General features: G+C 45.0%; 1 protein-coding gene across 1 annotated transcript in view; it reads right to left on the bottom strand.

The window, feature by feature from the left end:
* The window catches only part of LOC126418865 (uncharacterized), a 72,402-nt gene extending 69,188 nt beyond the window's left edge, over nucleotides 1-3,214 (bottom strand). Inside the window, exon 1 of the mRNA XM_050085863.1 lies at nucleotides 2,322-3,214. Coding sequence (XP_049941820.1) covers nucleotides 2,329-3,141 — 813 coding nt within the window. The 5' untranslated portion in view covers nucleotides 3,142-3,214 and the 3' untranslated portion in view covers nucleotides 2,322-2,328. The remainder of the gene's footprint in view (nucleotides 1-2,321) is intronic.
* Between the last annotated feature and the right edge of the window lie 15,860 nt (nucleotides 3,215-19,074).

Consider the following 19,074-nt stretch of genomic DNA (forward strand, 5'->3'; position numbering starts at 1 on the left):
TTCACCTGCATGGTCTGATCGCTGTCCGTCATCTCCCTTCTAGAGAGAGGGCACTGGTGCTGCTCATCCCATCCCTGTGGCTGACACTGATGCTAGCAGCATCTGTCTCCGATATGGGAGCTGAGAGGTGCCCCTGTTAGCTAGTGAAGATTTCAGATGGACGTGGGTCGCGGCGCCTGAGTGTAGATTTTCGACGTCAGCGAGAGCACTTTGCCCGGATCCCGTGGGTCGACGGCCGCCCGCCCCCCAACACTTCGCTGTGCTGGTCGTACTGTGAGCCGAGCGCACGCTGGCTTTCCTCTGCTGACGAGGCGCTGTTCCGCCGGCCCGACTGTGGCGCGGCGCTTTGGAGAACAGTCCTGTGTTAATGCCCAATAAACACGATATTGTCAATGAATTTTTCTTGGTCCTCTCGAGCTTAGCTAGGTCCTCACTACTGAATCCCACCTGGCTCTCTCTTGACGACTTTATTGTCTGGATCTGGACCATTACAGTAGGTAACGTTCTTTCTGAATTTCTAAATTCACCTTGAGAAATGGCAACCAAACAATTTCCTGGAGTGTTATTGGTATATAAAATATTCTATAATCCTTCAGGAGTGCGACCAGGACCAAATTATTTTTTCTTTCGATATTTGGGTTGATATAATTACAACCAACTTCAAGGTGAAATGGTAACTGAATTCAAAACAACTTGGTGCAAATGTGAGTGTTGGAACTTTAATAGTGGCATCTGTTTCTTTACAGTTCGTACAAAATAGATACGTGGTTCAAATGGCTTTGAGCACTATGGGACTTAACTTCTTAGGTCATCAGTTCTCTAGAACTTAGAACTACTTAAACCTAACTAAGCTAAGGACATCACACACATCCGTGCCCGAGGTAGGATTCGAACCTGCGACCGTAGCAGTCGATCGGTTCCACACTGTAGCGCCCAGAACCACTCGGCCACCCCGGCTAGCATAGATATGTGTTTCAAAGTTTTACTGACCTTCAGAACTAGCTCTCCTGGAAGAAAAGATGTTGCTGAGACATGGCTTTGACAGCCGGGGGATGCTTCCAGAATGATATTTTCACTCTGCGGCGGAAAATAGGAGACGAGGTACTGAAGGAATTAGAGGTGTGAGGAGGGGTCGTGAGTCGTGATTGTGTAGCGCAGCTGGTAGAGCACTTGTCAGCAAAAGGCAAAGGCCCCGAGTTCCAGTCTCGGACCGGTAAACAGTTTTAATCTGTCTGGAAGTTTCAAATCAGCGCGCACTCCGTTACGGAGAGAAAATTTCAGTCAGGAAACATCCCCTAGGCTGTGGCAAAGCCCTGTCGCCGCAATATCCTTTCTTCCAGAAGTGCTAATTCTGCAAGGTTTGCGGGAGAGCTTCTGTAAAGTTTGTAAGGTAGGAAACGAGATACTGGCAGAAGTAATGTTGTGAGGAGAGATCGTGAGTCGTGCTTGGGTAGCTCACTTGGTAGAGCACTTGACCGCTAAAAGCAAAGTTCCTGAGGTCGAGTCTCGGTCCGGCCCACAGTTTTAATATGCCAGGAAGTTTCATACCAGCGCATACTCCGCTGCAGAGTGAAAATTTCATTCCGTAAAAGATTATGCTCTATTTGAAAAATCAAAATTGATTGCTATAGCTGTTTAGGTAATAACTAATGCCCGTAACGCCGATAAAACGAGTAAAATTTCTCATGTTCAACTTTATGATTAAATATTCCTTACACTTATTATTTTGTAAGTTGGAGAGAGAACCACATTATCTGAACATCCTGTGTAATTAACATTGTTTTGAAATTCCTTTTATTTTTAGTATTATTGCTGTAACGGGATTTAATATTCTGTTCGTAGTTAGTGTACAGAGACTCTCTTGCTGCGCAATAACTTTTAATCCCTTAATTTATTTCGTTCATACTATTTTTTATAAAACAATACATTTGATTCGACGACTCTGTGTAGAAAAAGAAATACAGAGAGCAAAGTGATTAGAGTTTTATTGAAATTGTCTCATAGTCGCACAGCAATGGCGTATAAGTTCGTTATACAGACGTTATATTTTGGCGTAACTGTAGGCTGTAGGATTTTATCTTGTATTTAGTTCTACGTTTTTTACATCTGGTGTATATCCTATTATTCACCTACTATATGAGGATAAAAATGTTTATGCTGCATGTTGTTGGCCTCTGGAGAATAGACATGCATGGTAACAGAGGCAATAAATAGTTTTTTAAAGTACACACAGCTATGAGAAGTATTCCACAGATGTGACACATCTTACAATAATTGCGAAATAATGAAACGTAGTCAAAAACACAGAGAGTTACTCTTACCAGATGATCAGGAGTGGCTCGTAGTGTTTGAGAAACTGCAGTCGTAAATTGTGCTACCCGGCAGTCTTACTTGAAAATGGCCGGTTCCATAAAGACTTGAATGGCGCGAGCATACGACATTTGAAAGTCTGCCATCCGTACGAGTAGGGAGACCGCTGACCAAGGAATGATGGAGCTGTTTCTCTGAGTGCTTGTCATTTGTGTCCAGGTCTGAGTACACCTGGAATGCACATTCCAGCCAGTCACCAACAATACCTAGCAGCTTAAAACGATAAGGCGAGTTAGGATAATATGCTTGGCATATAATGGTGGGGTACCCTGGAAACCTGACGTACAACTTTTCGTCCAGGCTACGGAAACGACATTTCACTTGACCTTCCTCATTAGGGCGCTGTATTCTCACATGGAAATATTCCTCTGGCAGCTGTGAATCGGTAGTGCATCTGACTTCGCTGCTGATATAGACTAATTTACGCTCCCCTTCGGAAACGAAAACTCGTGTTAGACGTTTAAGTATCAATTTCAAATCAGCGTGTGATGTAGCATTTCTTTCGAACGAACACGTGTAGAACGACCTGGCGTATGCCAATTTGAGAATGAGGTCGGCTTTCAAACGGTCTCCCCCTGCCCAGTCGCCATCCATCTCCAGCTCGCAAATGAGGGGCGGAGCAGCGGCCGTGAAGAAGATGAGGGCGTCCTCGGGCCTGGAGGGAATGTGCTGGAATCTCGCCTGCTGGAAGTATTCTGTGGCGTTGCGGCCGCTGCACACTGCGGCCATCGTCAGCAGCAGGAGGCTGCAAGCCCCGCCCGAGCTCTTCATGGCGCACTGCACTCCGACACTGCTCCCTCCTCAGACTGCGCTGTGTAACAAACACCGCGCCCAAACGCCACAGCCGTACTTCACGGTGTGTTTTGTTTCTCGGATTGACCGCTCGCGCAGTAATTAAACAAGTGTTGCGGTGACGTCACCACAGCTGCTGCGACGGCCGTGATCCGCTCTGACTGCTGTCACCCAGGCTCAGAGTGTCTTTTCTTGTTTCCTATTTGCGACTGACACGTGTGCACGTGTCGATGCTTGTCGACAGACGCAGTAGATTGAATTCAGTGGCATCATCCTCCAAGAATAATCATTTCTAAATCTGCTTCATATTCAGGAAGTCACTTTCTGTGGATAGCGGTCAGCCAGTTGCGAACCACAATCTTCACCCTCCAACCCGCCCACTCTTTCGCCGTCATAACCCTTAACGCCAGCAGATCCTCGTGAGAACGATTGTGGTAAGCTTCCTGATGAAGCAGGGATTTCTCAGACTTTGTTTTCTTTTCAAGTCTCTGATTTTTGAGAATAATTCTTTCCATAATGCATACTACCACTCTGGTATTTTCTAACAGTAGACACGGTTATGAATCTCTGAGGTGCTCTTTCTTTACCTAAAACAATACGAGGTGAAAAATTTCTTTTCCCTCCTCACTATTAACACTATTTTGTAAACCTTTCGTAACAATAGCCCGAACTGAATATGTTCAATTCGTGAGCGAATTACATTTCCTTGAGATTTTTTAACGTATCTCATTTGGAATCTGCCTCTTCTGCAGCTAAGCACCATATCGTTTTTTCACCTTAAACTACTGTGAACGACTATCTTGCGGCTGTGGCCTTCCAGCAACTCTTCAGCAGACGTCTAGTCACACAGTAATGATGAATGGCTTCTTTACTTTTTCTTCTTCTTTGTTAACAGAGCAAATTTTACATGCAGTCTTTTTGGAAGCATTCGTATCACATGAATCAGTCTGCTAACGTATGCTTTCTCACAGAAATCCCAGAATCACTCTAAGACAAAAAAGAATGAAACACCAAGTACGAATCATCTGAATGGGACGGAAATCAGTAAATGTGATGTACACTTACAGACGAACAAATTGTTGCAAGTGCAGAAAAATGGCATGATTTATTCAAGAGAAAGAGCTTCACAAACTTTGCAAGTCAGTAACGCGTTGGTCCACCTCTAACCATTATGCAATCCGTTATTCGACTTGGCGTTGATTGACAAAGTTGTTGTATGTCCTCCTGAGGAATACCTTTCCAAACTCTGTCGAACTGCCACCTGGCGTGTTAGATCTTCAAAATCCGGAAATGTCTGGAGGGACATGCGCATACTGCTCTGAACGTTCTGAATGTGGGAGAGATCCAAAGACCCTGCTGGCCAAGGTAAAGTTTGGTTAGCTCGAACATAAGCAGTAGAAACTATAGCTCAAATGTAATTCCATGGTGGTTTGCATGAAGGGCAAGAAATCGGAGAGTAGAATATCGCCACGTACCGCTGTGCTGTAAGACTGTAGCGGATGACAACCAAAGAGGTCGTGCTATGAAGAGAAACGGCACCCCGGACCATCACTCCGGACTGTCGCGCCGTACGGCGGTCGACAGTCAGGTTGGCATTCCACCGCTGTCTAGGGCGTCTCCAGGCACGTCTTCGGTGGTCATCGGGGCTGAGTTCGAAGCGAGACTCATCACTGAAGACATGTCTACTCCGGTCAATGACGTTTCAGGCTGAAAACGTGAGTGGAGACGTCCCAGACACTGATGAAATATCAACCTGATTGTCGCCCGCCGTACTGGCCAACAACCAAAAATTACGGTCTGGGGTGCTGTTTCTTTTCATTGCAGAACCCTTTTGGTTGTCATCCGCGACAGTCTTACAACACAGTGATGCGTCGACGATATTCTACTCCCCGATTTCTTGCCCTTCATGGCAAGCCACCATGGGATTATATTTCAGGAAGATAATTCCAGCCCACACACGCTTGCAGTTCCTACCACTTATCTTCGTTCTTGCTAAAATCTACGATGGGGACCAAGGTCACCTGATCGTTCCCGGTATCATAGGTACCATCCGACTTTTGCGTAGAGTTTAGAGAAGCTACAGAAAACCGAATTCTGGATGACTGGACGTGGGTTTGAATCCTGGTCGTGTCGAACGCATGTCCAATGTACTGCGGGCCACTTCGTTCGGTCCCAGCTCTCGGGGCTAATGTGACGATTTTACATGTGTAGCATTTCCCCAGTGCAAATATATATAAACATAAAAATCGATTTAACAAGGGATTTAGTATAGAAGTTAATTTGTGTCAAAGTTACATCTTGTTTGTGTATTAGCAATATCTGTGAAAACCCTCCCTTATATGTCGAGAGAGTGAGGGTGAGTCGCGAGAGACCTCCCTGAGACACTGAGACAACCAGAAGTGGAACAGTGCTCATCGAGGGGTATCATTTCGTGTGTGCCAGCGGAATCACGACACATGTTCGATATTATACCGTGTGAGACAAAATTATGTGAACACTATTCGGGAGAAAGCACTCCTAATACAGAGTCAACCTGACCACCATCACAATTAATGCACTCGAACATTCGTTCGACAGCACAGTTTAGTGCCAGAAGACACATTTATGAGGTAGTATTGGATATCACAGCTTTTATTCAGTCCCTGAGCTCTTCGAGGTCTATCGTTTGTGCGCTACATACGCGCTCCTTTATCTACCCCATAACCAGAAATCAAAGGGTGTGAGATCTGAAGAATGGGGAAGCCATAACAACGGTCAGCCAAGGCCAAAGTTGTGGGGACGTTTCATCAAGATAAGCACGAATGGAACCAGAAAAATGGAGCGGTGAACCATCATGTTGAAAATAACCTTCTCGTATAAGCTGTAGGAGCATGTTATCAAGGAAAACTCTTTCAGCATTTACAAGTAATCATGTGCGTTCACTGTTGAGGTTGTAAAGAAAAATGGGACATGTACACCAGACGCCGTCACGGCGCACCACACATTTACTTTCAGTGACGCACGCTCATGCTCACGTGTGATACGCGGATTTTCAGCACACCATAAAATTGTGTTATGACGATTAACCACGAATCTCAAATGAAATGATAATTAAGTGGATACCCTAGCTGCAAACAGGTGTTGATCTACTTCATTGGGGACATGTTGAAAATGTGTCCCCCGACCGGGATTTCCTCCTTACATGGCAGACGCTCTATCCATCTGAGCAACCGAGGGCACATAGGACAGTGCGCCTGCAGGGACTTATCCCTTGCACACTCCCCGTGGGACCTACATTCACATGTCCACAGCACAACATTCGTAGTGCGCCTAATAGATGTTTGCCCATCACACTCATTACTCGTGGCAGATTAATCTACCAAGTCCTGTAAGAGTTTGGGCATAGCGGGTGCGTTCGCACAAGATGGTCAATAGCTGGGAAGCCTGTTTGCAGCTAGGGTGTCCATTTTATTATCATTTCATTCTAGCGAAAGCTGCATGGTCATCAACTGTAACTGTTCTTTCGGGAACAGACACAACCTTCATATGTACTAATCTCAAAGGTAGCTTCGTCACGGAAAATCATTTGGCTAATAATGCTCGGCTACCAGAATCTTACAGCTTTCCACTCGTACCTGTTTCTGCCGAGCAGTCAGACCCCGAACGATTTGTGGGGGATGCGGTCGCATGCTAAGGTCCTTGGATAGAATTCAGTTCACTGTCCTCCGTGTAATCCTTATTTCCAGACTGCAAGGTGTCGTCGATTTTGATGGACTACGTAGTATGGCTTTCTAAAATGTGGCAATGTATACTTCACTTCTGCCAGTTCTCGGTCACCCATCATTCACGTGATAATGGTCTACTACTGATCCAGTTGACACAACCTTCTAGTAAAAGCGATAAATTACCAAACGAGTTGAGCCGTCTATCTGAAAGCCGTTCTGCATGCCAACGCCCCTTTGCCGCCCACTACAGAACTTCCATTGAGCTTGCAATCACTCTTCGCTGCTCCAACGTGAGTCACTCAACCATGGGTACTAACAGCTTGCAATAAAAAATGAAACAAAATTAAGATTGTTCACATAATTTTGACTCAGCCACTGGTAATAATCTGGAGTAGAAAACGAAACAAAATTAAGACTGTTTATGTAATTTTGACTCACCTTGATATCTAGACCCTAATAAAGCCAGTATATGATGTCTATGTAGTAGTCTGTAACTGTACAAGAATAAGGCAACATTCGTTTTCTTGTGACATGGAATTACTTTTGTAGAAAGGTCTCACGCTCTGGGGGTATATTGCTGGAAATATCGAAAGCAACATCGCCAGCATTCGTTATCTCACTTCGATACTGCCTCCTACGAGAACTCACCACATATGTCGAACGACAGTATGTCGTAAACTTCTCCAACGATAGATGAACTATTGTTCTTCGGCGCAGTGACCAGTGTACACTGGCTAATACCTACTAGTGCAAATAATACTAACAAAACGAGGGTTGAATTTTACAAATTTGAATAGGATGAGGAATTGCACCTTATGCATGACACCTTTTCAGTTTGGTTTCACCCAGACAAGTTTCAGCGCTTTTTGTGCTATCTTCATTGGGTTACTTTATTTTCTTACTTACATGAAGATATTGTGTATTTATGTTGGTAGCTAACTGCTACACAATCTACAACTTGCCTTGGCATTGATGATGTAGTGTCTTCAAACATGTCTGAAAATTCGTAGAAAGCGCATTGTCAAACGACCATACGTCACAGAAATCAGCGTATTCATCTCGACAAAACATATGAGAAAATACTACAACATCAAAGCCATGACAAATTGTAGACTGTGGCCGGCCGGTGTGGCCGTGCGGTTCTAGGCGCTTCAGTCTGGAACCGCGTGACCGCTACGGTCGCAGGTTCGAATCCTGCCTCGGGCATGGATGTGTGTGATGTCCTTAGGTTAGTTAGGTTTAATTAGTTCTAAGTTCTAGGCGACTGATGACCGCCGAAGTTAAGTCGCATAGTGCTCAGAGCCATTTGAATTTGTAGACTGTGTAGCAGACTAGTTACCAACATAAATACACAACAGCTTCATTTATGTAAGAAAATAAAAGAACCCTTAAACGTAGCACAAAAGTGCTTAAACAAGTCTGGGTAAAACGAAACTGAAAAGGTGTCTAGCATAAGGCGCAATCCCTTGTCCTATTTTCGTAGCAAGTGTGGACATAAGAAGAACTGCAACACCACAAGATGATTATTTACAAATTTGTTTTGCAACGCTTTGGTGGTAGGCAGTAGATAGGCTATGATAAAAAATATCTGTCATTTTTCATTTGCGCAAAATATATTGGTAAGCTTTCAGTTTTTACTTATTAGTCTTGATCACTAATTGTAAGTGAAACTTCCTGGCAGATTAAAACTGTGTGCTGGACCAAGTTTCTAACTCGAGACCTTTACCTCTCGCCGGCAAGTGCTGTACAATCTGAGCTACCCAAGCACGACTCACGACCCGTCCTCACAGATTCAAATCTGCCATTACCTCGTCTCCTACCTTCCAAACTTCGCAGAAGCTCTTCTGCGAACCTTTCAGAACGAGCACTCCCGAAAGAAAGGATATTGCGAGACGTGGCTTAGCCACAGCCTGGGGGGTGTTTTAATGTGCCAGGAGGTTTCATATCAGCGCCCAGCCCTCTGCAGAGTGAAAATCTCGTCCTGGATTAATTAGAAGTGTTTAGAAGCTGTGCTTAGGAGTGTTATACCTCTGTAGTTTTCAAATGCTGTTCTGTTCCCTTTCTTATAAATAGGGATTATTATTCCAGTTTTCTTGTTATCTGGCATTGTTTCTGTTTCCCACATATCTGATATTAATGTGTGCAGTTCCTTTATTACAGCCTCACCACCAGTTCTTATTAATTTTCGTTTTCCATACGTTGTTCCTCGGACTGCAGGTGCCGTCGATTTTTCACAAAGTGAAGCATCTTTAGAATGCATTCTTTCTTTTGCAAGTAAGTCCTTTATCTGCTTCATTCCTTTTTTCCAACTCTTTATTATCTCAACAGGTAATATCATGCTTTTCATAAGGTTCGTCTGATGGATTAGCTCCTTTATCACCTCTAGATAATCTCTCTTCTAATTTTGTTCCAGGGTCACAGTATATTTATAATTAGGAAGATGCGTCTCAAGCGGTAATTTGCTAACCAAAGAATTTACTAACCCTTTTTCATATTTTTCACTTTTTCGAAAAGTGGGAGGGATATTATTCAAAAATCTAATCAGGTATAGAATTCCTTTTACATTGTTGATGATGAAATCAGTAAACTTTTTAGTAACACTTTAGTTATTCCAACATTTTCAATATGATAACTTTTATTTCCAGACAATTCTTCACCATAAACTACTGACAATTTATTGATTAAATTACGGACATCATCCATCCAGCCATACGTGATTTGTTTTTCTGAACATTTCTTTATTAGACCTTGACCTGTTTTTTCATCTAAACTTGAATTTGTATCAATTATGTTTTCTCTCATTAAGTTGAAAACAGTCATCAATAATTTGTTTCATCAGTCCTGGAGTACCCATGTCGCCACTGTAGTGTCTTGTACCGCAAAGGAGTAAGGGAGAGGACGTTACAAGAGGCTAGTGTCCTCTTTTTACAACACAAATGCAATCGTGGATTAATGTGGTTCTTTATCTACATGAACATTTACTTATCTCGAATACAGTCTGTGTGTTGTGATACGTTCTCATCTGTAATAGTTCTCTTGCAGACAACATCAGTAATCTTTCTATTGGCTGGCCGTCGTGGTCGAGCGGTTCTAGGCGCTTCAGTCCGGAACCGCGCGACTGCTACGTTCGCAGGTTCGAGTCCTGCCTCGGGCATGGATGTGTGTGATATCCTTAGGTTAGTTAGGTTTAAGTAGTTCTAAGTTCTAGGGGATTGATGACCTCAGATGTTAAGTCCCATTGTGCTCAGAGCTATTTGAACCAATCTTGCTATTACAAACTTTAGTCTCAGTGTTAGTCCAGCTATCATCACTCATCTGGTCGCTGTGAACTGTCGTAACCTGTGATGTGGACTGAGCCTGCTCTGTGAATGTGTCGACAGACACCAAAGTCGATTAATAAGTCCGTGAAACGCTCCAGTCAACGGCGGCGATCTAACTACATGCTGTCGAAAGGGCGTTGGCCGCGTGTTGCTTTTCGGTGTGTCTCTGGCTTCACTGATGATAGGTGCGCTTGATCCAGCCCCTACCACCAATCTTCGAGCTTCATCTTTGATGACCAGTGTACTGGCGACAGCTAACGCTATCACATTCCTCCGCCCCTGTAATGCCAGACTGTCGACATGTATGGAGGATGCAAATGATAACGGGTGGGGGAGGCAGGATGCTGGAGACAGAGATGAGCCAGCAACCGTGACTGGAGGACGGCGTTCTTTCGACCCTACCCTGCAATATGGCTTGCGACGCATAGGGAACATCCTTCGGAAGACTGCTGCCAGGGTACACATCGAGGCCTGAGAGCGTGTCCTGGAGCGATGATGGCGACAGCGACGGAGACGACGGGTCAACGTCCATTGGGTCGGCGAGCGGGTACGGTGGGGGGCGAGGGCACACCGTCCATCTGCTCCTCTTGGGGTGCCCTGGTGGCACCACCGGCTTTCTTCAAAGAGCAGGCGGTTCCGTGAGTCCGTGTATCTGGGTGAGTAATAGCAGCAGAAACACGGGGCAAATGACACACACGAATATGGTTCTGGTGGTGGCGCTGCAAACAATCGGTACCTGCAATCAAGTACATAAAAGAGCCAATGCGTTCCTTTATCACACCTCTTTCCCACCGCCCTTGTTTGCCATAAACCGTGAAGAGAACAAGATCACGTGATGCAATGTGATACCAGCGGACCATTGGCAGTACCGGGTGCTGCGCTGGGTGCAGGAAGTGTAGCAGCGTTCGATGGCGGCGGCCATGCAGATGTTCCGCCGGTGATGGTCCGTCTTGTGGCTGTGAGCGACAGGAGGCGAGAAAGTTGCTGCGCCTGTTCCCGTGTGTGGCTGGTGCGGACCTTGCCCATCTCTTCATTGAAAGTGCGTAGGAAGTGTTCTACTTCTCTGTCGGATTGGGAGGTGAAACGGAGCACTTGTTATATGACGAATGTTGGATGATGAGCTTTCAGAATCATGTAAAGTGAACTGTAGTCTATTTTCTGACACAATTACTCCTGGGAAAACTTTTGTGCAAAATATGGAGGACAACGCTTGAATGGGCTATGTGACGTGCTAGGCACCGCAAATGGAAACTTGCTTAAAGAGTCAACCACTATGAGCCAACGAGTGTTCCAAAATCGTCCTGCAAAGTCGTTGCCATGAAGACTAAGTGTTAGGCCAAGCTGAGAATGTCTGTGGCGGAGCGGATTGGTTTTGCGCGCACGTGCGGCACTGCGACGTCATCTGTTCAACATGGGCGTCTTTGCCCTGCCAGTACAGAGCCGTCACGCTAACTGTTTAGTGAGAACAATTCCCCAATGTCTTCGATGGAGCAATCGCAACACATCTTTTTGCAACACTTTTGGAATAAGCACATGCGATTGTCCACTGTCATTTTGAACTAGAATCACATCCTGTTGAACTGAAAGGTTATGCCAACATGCAAAATATCAGCACACAACTGGTTCTGGATACTGTTCAACCAGTGAGGTCAAGCGGTCCGAATGTAATGCAACAGAATCTTCAGTCTGGTCTGCTTCCGTGGTCTGTGTAATGTTTCTGTAGTGCAAGGGAAATGATACCAGGAAATGAGAGTACAGCACATCAATATTGCAACAAGATGCGGAAGATGCATCAATATCAGAGCATGGGTCAATCAAAAGGCGAGATGGGGCGTCTGCCTTGCCATGCTTTGCTGTAGGTGTGTACACAATGTCATACTGATACTGTGAAAGCAACCAAGCCCATCGTTGCAATTTTTGAGCAGTGCGTGTAGGGACCGGCTTTGTCGTATGAAACAAGGCCTACAAAGGCTTTTGATCTGTCACTAAATAGATCTTTCAACCAAACAAATACTGATGGAATTTCGTCACGCCATACACAACAGCGAGAGGTGCTGTTTCAGTTTGTGAATAATTGCACTGAGTTTGTGTTAACAACTTTGAGGCAAAAACAATGTGCCTGTCTTGGGCACCAATTCTGTGCGAAAGCATAGCGTCGAATCAGTAGGAAGAAGCGTCAACTTGCAAAACTACTGGCTTGGCAGGCTCAAAATGCACTAAACGTCTGTCAGCAAAGCATTTTCGAGTTTCTGAAATGGGCCTTGACAGTCTTTAGTCCACCCAAAAGTTACATTTTTCCAACGCAAGCGATGCCATGGAGCCGCGATCTGAACGGCGTTCGGTATGAACCGCGTGTAGTATGTCATTTTGCCTAGTGCTGACTGCAGTTTAGTTACATTGCGAGGAACAGGCAGGTCGTGGATTGCAAGCATATGAGACTGGGCGAGGGCTGGAGGGTGCACAGCCGCCCTGTTTTTCACATGACTTAAGTACTGTGGTTCAGTTTGAAAGAAGTCACACTTTTCGAGACGATACTTGAGTCCAGCTTCTGACACACTCGAAAAAAGAGTACGCAAATGGGCAGTGTGTTCCTCTGGTGCACGACCTGAGAGGCCGACATCGTCAAGGTAGTTCGAAGAAAATGGAGCTTTCGCCGTCAGCTGTTCCAAGTAACGTTGAAGAATGGTGGTGCGGAGGCACTGCCGACGGGCAAAAGCAAATATTCGAACATTCCTAAGTGTGCATTTACAACAAACACTTTCTGTGATTCTTCATCTAATGGAAGTTGCAAGTAGGCATGACGCAAATCTATCGTAGAAAAATAACGTCCTGTACCAAGCCTGTTCATGAGTTCCTGAGGGCGAGGTAACGTATAAGTGTCTACTACTCTCTGTGGGTTGACTTTAGACTTGAAGTCAACACACATACGTAGGCATAAAACGAGAAGACTAGCCCATTGACTAGCTTGAATGGGAGCAATTACACCACTATCTGGCAAGTCTTTCAATTCACCGGCTACTTTGTCTCTGAAAGAAATAGGAACGGGGTGGGTCCTGAAAATGTAGGCTGCCCATTATCTTTCAAAATACCATGCGCTACAAAGTTACTAGCTTTTCCCATCCCTTCTGAAAATAGTTAAAAAAAAATTCTTTGAGCAGGCTAGCTAGACTGCCTGTTGGCTTAAAACCAGACACTGAATACATTGTCTTGGATGCTAGGTCTGAACAAATCAAAGCCATCTAAACATAATACGTTTCAACACAGGAAATTTCACTGTTCTGGTGTGAGATTTGTAAGTGACAGGCAAACTAATCTGTCCAAGCAGTGAGGCGCTTACTAGATTTAGAAAGGTGTGGTGAGTCTAACTGTTGGCATGTGGCACGATTAAGTAAAGTTACTGAGGCACCTGTGCCTAACTGACAGTTCACACAACGGCCGGCAATTCGTAATGAGACAAATAGTTTGTTACAACGTCGTTGCACAGCACTACGGCGAGACCTTAATCTTACTTTTGTCACAACCTGTTTTACGTTTTGAAAACAAAGCGTTCACTCCATGAGCACGAGCCTTTTTTTCTGGGAGCGGGCAAAATTGGCGTTTTTGTGCCGTTGCAAACAAACTGCTTGGACATGGCCTTTTTCTCGACATGTTCCGTTACGTGATGGGCAATCCTGTCTTTTATGGCAAACAAAACGTCTAGGGCAAGACTTCATTAAATTCACAGTCCTACGTGGCAGTCCGCGCGGCTGTGTACGTGCTCGTTGTGGCTGCTTTGGGCGGCCGCGAGCAAGCGGCCTGGTCAAAATTATCGGCCACTATGGCACCCTAATCACATTGCTCTGAGATTTGCAATACTTGGGAAAGTGATGGATCGGAGACCTGTTCCCATATTCTACTACTTGGAACATTGGATGTGATTAAATTGTGTATCATTATACCAATGTTAAACTTGCCACAACTAAACTTAAATTTACACTTCACAGTCGTTCACGTTAATTCTGTGAACCACTGGCGGTACCTCTGTTCCGGCTTTTTATACAAACGAAAGAACTGATATCTAGGTGCAGCTACTTGGACTTGCTGATCGTAGTATTGAGTTACTACAGCGATTACCTGGTCGTAGAGGAGTTCGTTGGGAGATGCTGTTGGGATCAGTTTCTTATTAACCTGAACACTGGGGGTTCTGTAATCTTATGTAAGTATTGTAACTTTACAATACCTCGAACACCATGAACTTGACAGTGTGCTTGGAACTGAGTCAGGTATTCAATCAATTCTTACTGTGTTCCCTTAAATGGCCGGAACGGATGTATACTGTTAGGCAGTACACTCTGTGTGCAGAAAATCGACGCATTCAGAGTTATATCTAAACGCGCGTAGTTTTCACCACTCAGCTCAGAAGAGAGCTATGCTGAATAACTTGGTACGCAGAGCAAGACTATTTCGGACAAGGATCATCTTGGCTCCGAGATTAAACGCCTGACGACGGCATTCGGAAAAAATGGATATTCCGATCGTGATCTACTCTGGCGAAGAAACCTAGGAAGGACGCTGTTCGAACAGATGAAGAGGACCAGCTCATCTCGCGGCTACTATTCTGCGGTGCAACGACCAGCAAGATCGGCAGAGTCCTGAGCCGGCAGGGCATCAGACCAGTCTTCCGGCCACCCAGGAAGATTAAGGAGATGTTGCGAGCCGTGAAGGATAATCTGGGCCTGAGAGTGGCTGGAATTTACAGCATGCCTTGCGAGTGTGGCAAAAATTATGTGGGCCAGTCTATAAGAACTGTTGCCGATCGCTGTGTGGAACATCAGCGTCACCTCAGAAACAGGCATCTAGAAAAATCAGCGGTGGGTGAGCACATTTTGTTAAATAAACATAAGATTTTATTCGATGAAACAACACTACTTGCTCACGCTTCAACCTATTGGGACTCTGTCATCAGGGAAGCAGTTGAAATTAGACTCTGTGAAAATAATTTCATCAGAGACTCCGGTTATGCACTCAGAAATACATGGAAGCGCGCAATTGATAAAGAAAGAGCGCAGAGAGAGACTTCTTACATTCCTCGCAGTTCTCCGCCTGTTGCGATGGATGGCGCTGCAAGCAACGCTGGATAAAGTGCGCCAAGAAAAAAGAAAATCTATGGATATAGAGATCGCCACCTCGGTGCGGGCCGTTTTCACCGTGACGTCATCCAGCCAATGAGAAGCCGTCTACTGCATATAAAAGCAGAAGCCTCACCGGTCCAGGTTTTCCCCTGACGAAGATGACGGAGGTAGTCACCGAAAGCTTGGGATTTTATCCAAATTTGACGCGGCAAGTAAACCGAGAACTTTTACTGCAACCATTCTAACAGTCTCGTTACTATCGATCTTCCATGTGGGTCAGGCAGGCAGGGAGATGGCGTCCCACGTGCCGTACCGCCAGCGCTGAAGCTGCGCTGCCACCTCTTATGGAACGGAGCTGACCAGGCGACCAATAAGCTTTCAGCACTCAGATAGTACGATTTTTACCTGTGGCGGGAATGGCAGGCCGTTCATTCCCTCTGTTTCTGACCGCGACGTGCCACAGATCGACTTCATGAGATACCACCCCCTGCGCAGGACGTCTGCAGCCCTCTTCCTATAAAACACTTTCGTGTCAGTTACACCTTCTTCTCCCTACCCCTAAATTTCCAGCCCATCATTTCGTTCACACTCCTAACTTTGTCACTCTGTACAGCCTTTGCACGCTCCATAATTTCTCTAATTTTGTCTTAGTGCACCTTAATGCATACATATGTAGGCTTCTATAATATATTCCTATATTATTCACTTCACACGTGTTATTGAAACATCTCTCAGGACCTGTACATTACTTTTACAGAGAAATGGATAACCGTATGTCTTACTTTGGTGTACTATTGTAAGAAAAACATGACAAAACACATATCCGAATCCATTAATCTATATTATCCACATTCAAAGAATTCACCATATCCACCTAAATGATGCTAACGAGATACCCACTTCTCTTAAGACCATATTATCAAAATTTTCTCGTTGAAGGACGATTTCATAATGCCGAATATGTTAAGTACGCATTCACAGTACAATGTAGCAATGTAGATGAATAAGAGAAACAGGGAAAGAGGAGATTTAGTTCTGCTTTGATTGACATACAAACATAATAACACGAAAGTATCAATACAAGCTGAATATAAAAGCTCTTCAACTTTTTCTCATTTAATTTTCCAGTCTACCCCAAGCCAAAAGAACTGTAATAGAAGAAAAACTCAGAAAAAAGTTTCAATGGTTTCAGTATGACACAAGTTACGACTGACCAGATTTGCAAAAAAGGTTATTAAAAGTATTTAAATTCTAAATACATATACTCCAGTATTTTTACTATTTCAAATGTAAATACAAAACGGTTGTCAGTAAAAGTATTTAAATACTAAATGCTAACTACATGTTCTCGAATACCTTTATTAAAATAAAATACACTCCTGGAAATGGAAAAAAGAACACATTGACACCGGTGTGTCAGACCCACTATACTTGCTCAGGACACTGCGAGAGGGCTGTACAAGCAATGATCACACGCACGGCACAGCGGACACACCAGGAACCGCGGTGTTGGCCGTCGAATGGCGCTAGCTGCGCAGCATTTGTGCACCGCCGCCGTCAGTGTCAGCCAGTTTGCCGTGGCATACGGAGCTCCATCGCAGTCTTTAACACTGGTAGCATGCCGCGACAGCGTGGACGTGAACCGTATGTGCAGTTGACGGACTTTGAGCGAGGTCGTATAGTGGGCATGCGGGAGGCCGGGTGGACGTACCGCCGAATTGCTCAACACGTGGGGCGTGAGGTCTCCACAGTACATCGATGTTGTCGCCAGTGGTCGGCGGAAGGTGCACGTGCCCGTCGACCTGGGACCGGACCGCAGCGACGCACGGATGCACGCCAAGACCGTAGGATCCTACGCAGTGCCGTAGGGGACCGCACCGCCACTTCCCAGCAAATTAGGGACACTGTTGCTCCTGGGGTATCGGCGAGGACCATTCGCAACCGTCTCCATGAAGCTGGGCTACGGTCCCGCACACCGTTAGGCCGTCTTCCGCTCACGCCCCAACATCGTGCAGCCCGCCTCCAGTGGTGTCGCGACAGGCGTGAATGGAGGGACGAATGGAGACGTGTCGTCTTCAGCGATGAGAGTCGCTTCTGCCTTGGTGCCAATGATGGTCGTATGCGTGTTTGGCGCCGTGCAGGTGAGCGCCACAATCAGGACTGCATACGACCGAGGCACACAGGGCCAACAACCGGCATCATGGTGTGGGGAGCGATCTCCTACACTGGCCGTACACCACTGGTGATCGTCGAGGGGACACTGAATGTTGCACGGTACATCCAAACCGTCATCGAACCCATCGTTCTACCATTCCTAGACCGGCAAGGGAACTTGCTGTTCCAACAGGACAATGCACGTCCGCATGTATCCCGTGCCACCCAACGTGCTCTAGAAGGTGTAAGTCAACTACCCTGGCCAGCAAGATCTCCGGATCTGTCCCCCATTGAGCATGTTTGGGACTGGATGAAGCGTCGTCTCACGCGGTCTGCACGTCCAGCACGAACGCTGGTCCAACTGAGGCGCCAGGTGGAAATGGCATGGCAAGCCGTTCCACAGGACTACATCCAGCATCTCTACGATCGTCTCCATGGGAGAATAGCAGCTTGCATTGCTGCGAAAGGTGGATATACACTGTACTAGTGCCGACATTGTGCATGCTCTGTTGCCTGTGTCTATGTGCCTGTGGTTCTGTCAGTGTGATCATGTGATGTATCTGACCCCAGGAATGTGTCAAAAAAGTTTCCCCTTCCTGGGACAATGAATTCACGGTGTTCTAATTTCAATTTCCAGGAGTGTAGCTTCAGCTAGTGGACAATTTACAAACCTTTTGTTTCACCGATTTTAACACTAGCAATAGTTCGAATATATCATCTTTTATGTTACACGTATGTGGCCTTATTATTATTCCACAGAAGGCAAGTAGTCGTTCAACAGGAGCAGAATTTGGTAAAGAAGTATTATAAATATATTTTTAAAAGTTTGATATCTCTTCAAGGAACCTAGACTATTGTCGTCATCCTTAAATATTGTAGTGGTATCGAGATCTATTATAGTGTGGCCACTATCCCTGGCCACAAAATAGTCAGTCCTCAAACAGAACATAATAAACTTCAACCTTTTCTTTATCAGACTGTAGAAAGTTCTTCCCATCTTCTCGTTCTTGTTTCTTCTTCTGCACTTCTGAAATAAACTGCTCTTTAGCGTACGCTCCGCTAGTTTTCGGCACCCATATCAGTTTAAAAAAAGGACAATACAAATATGGTAATATGCCATCATTTGCTTTTGGTTCCTCTACATTATAGACTCTTTCAAAAAGTCTATTAATACCTTCTACATCACAGTGCGCAGGTTTATCCATTTGCAATCTGCTTAACAATTCGTTAGTTCTGGCAGAAGACATCCGTAGGAGGTATCTTTCTTCCCTTCTAAGCTTCTCATACTGTCAGCAACATATTTAGAACAACTCACGTATTCATTAATAAACTGCATTTCAGTTTCCTTAAAAGCTCCTAATTTGAGTTTCGTTTAAGCATCCTTGAGTGTCAGTAGATCTTGAAAAGAATTATAGTATGAATTCCATCGTGTTGGACATGTACAAGTAGGGGATTTTCCAGTTGCTCTTAAGTAGGTTTCATAAGCCTTAGAAGACTTTGAACAAAAACTTCGATTGTCTTCCTATGTTGATGTAAATGTATCAGAAACTTTCTTGTATGGATTACAACTAGGTCTGGCCTCATCCTTACCTCTTGAGGTTGTTAAATGTAATGTGTGTGACG

This window comes from Schistocerca serialis, chromosome 9 (assembly GCF_023864345.2).
Source record: "Schistocerca serialis cubense isolate TAMUIC-IGC-003099 chromosome 9, iqSchSeri2.2, whole genome shotgun sequence".
NCBI lineage: Eukaryota > Metazoa > Arthropoda > Insecta > Orthoptera > Acrididae > Schistocerca > Schistocerca serialis.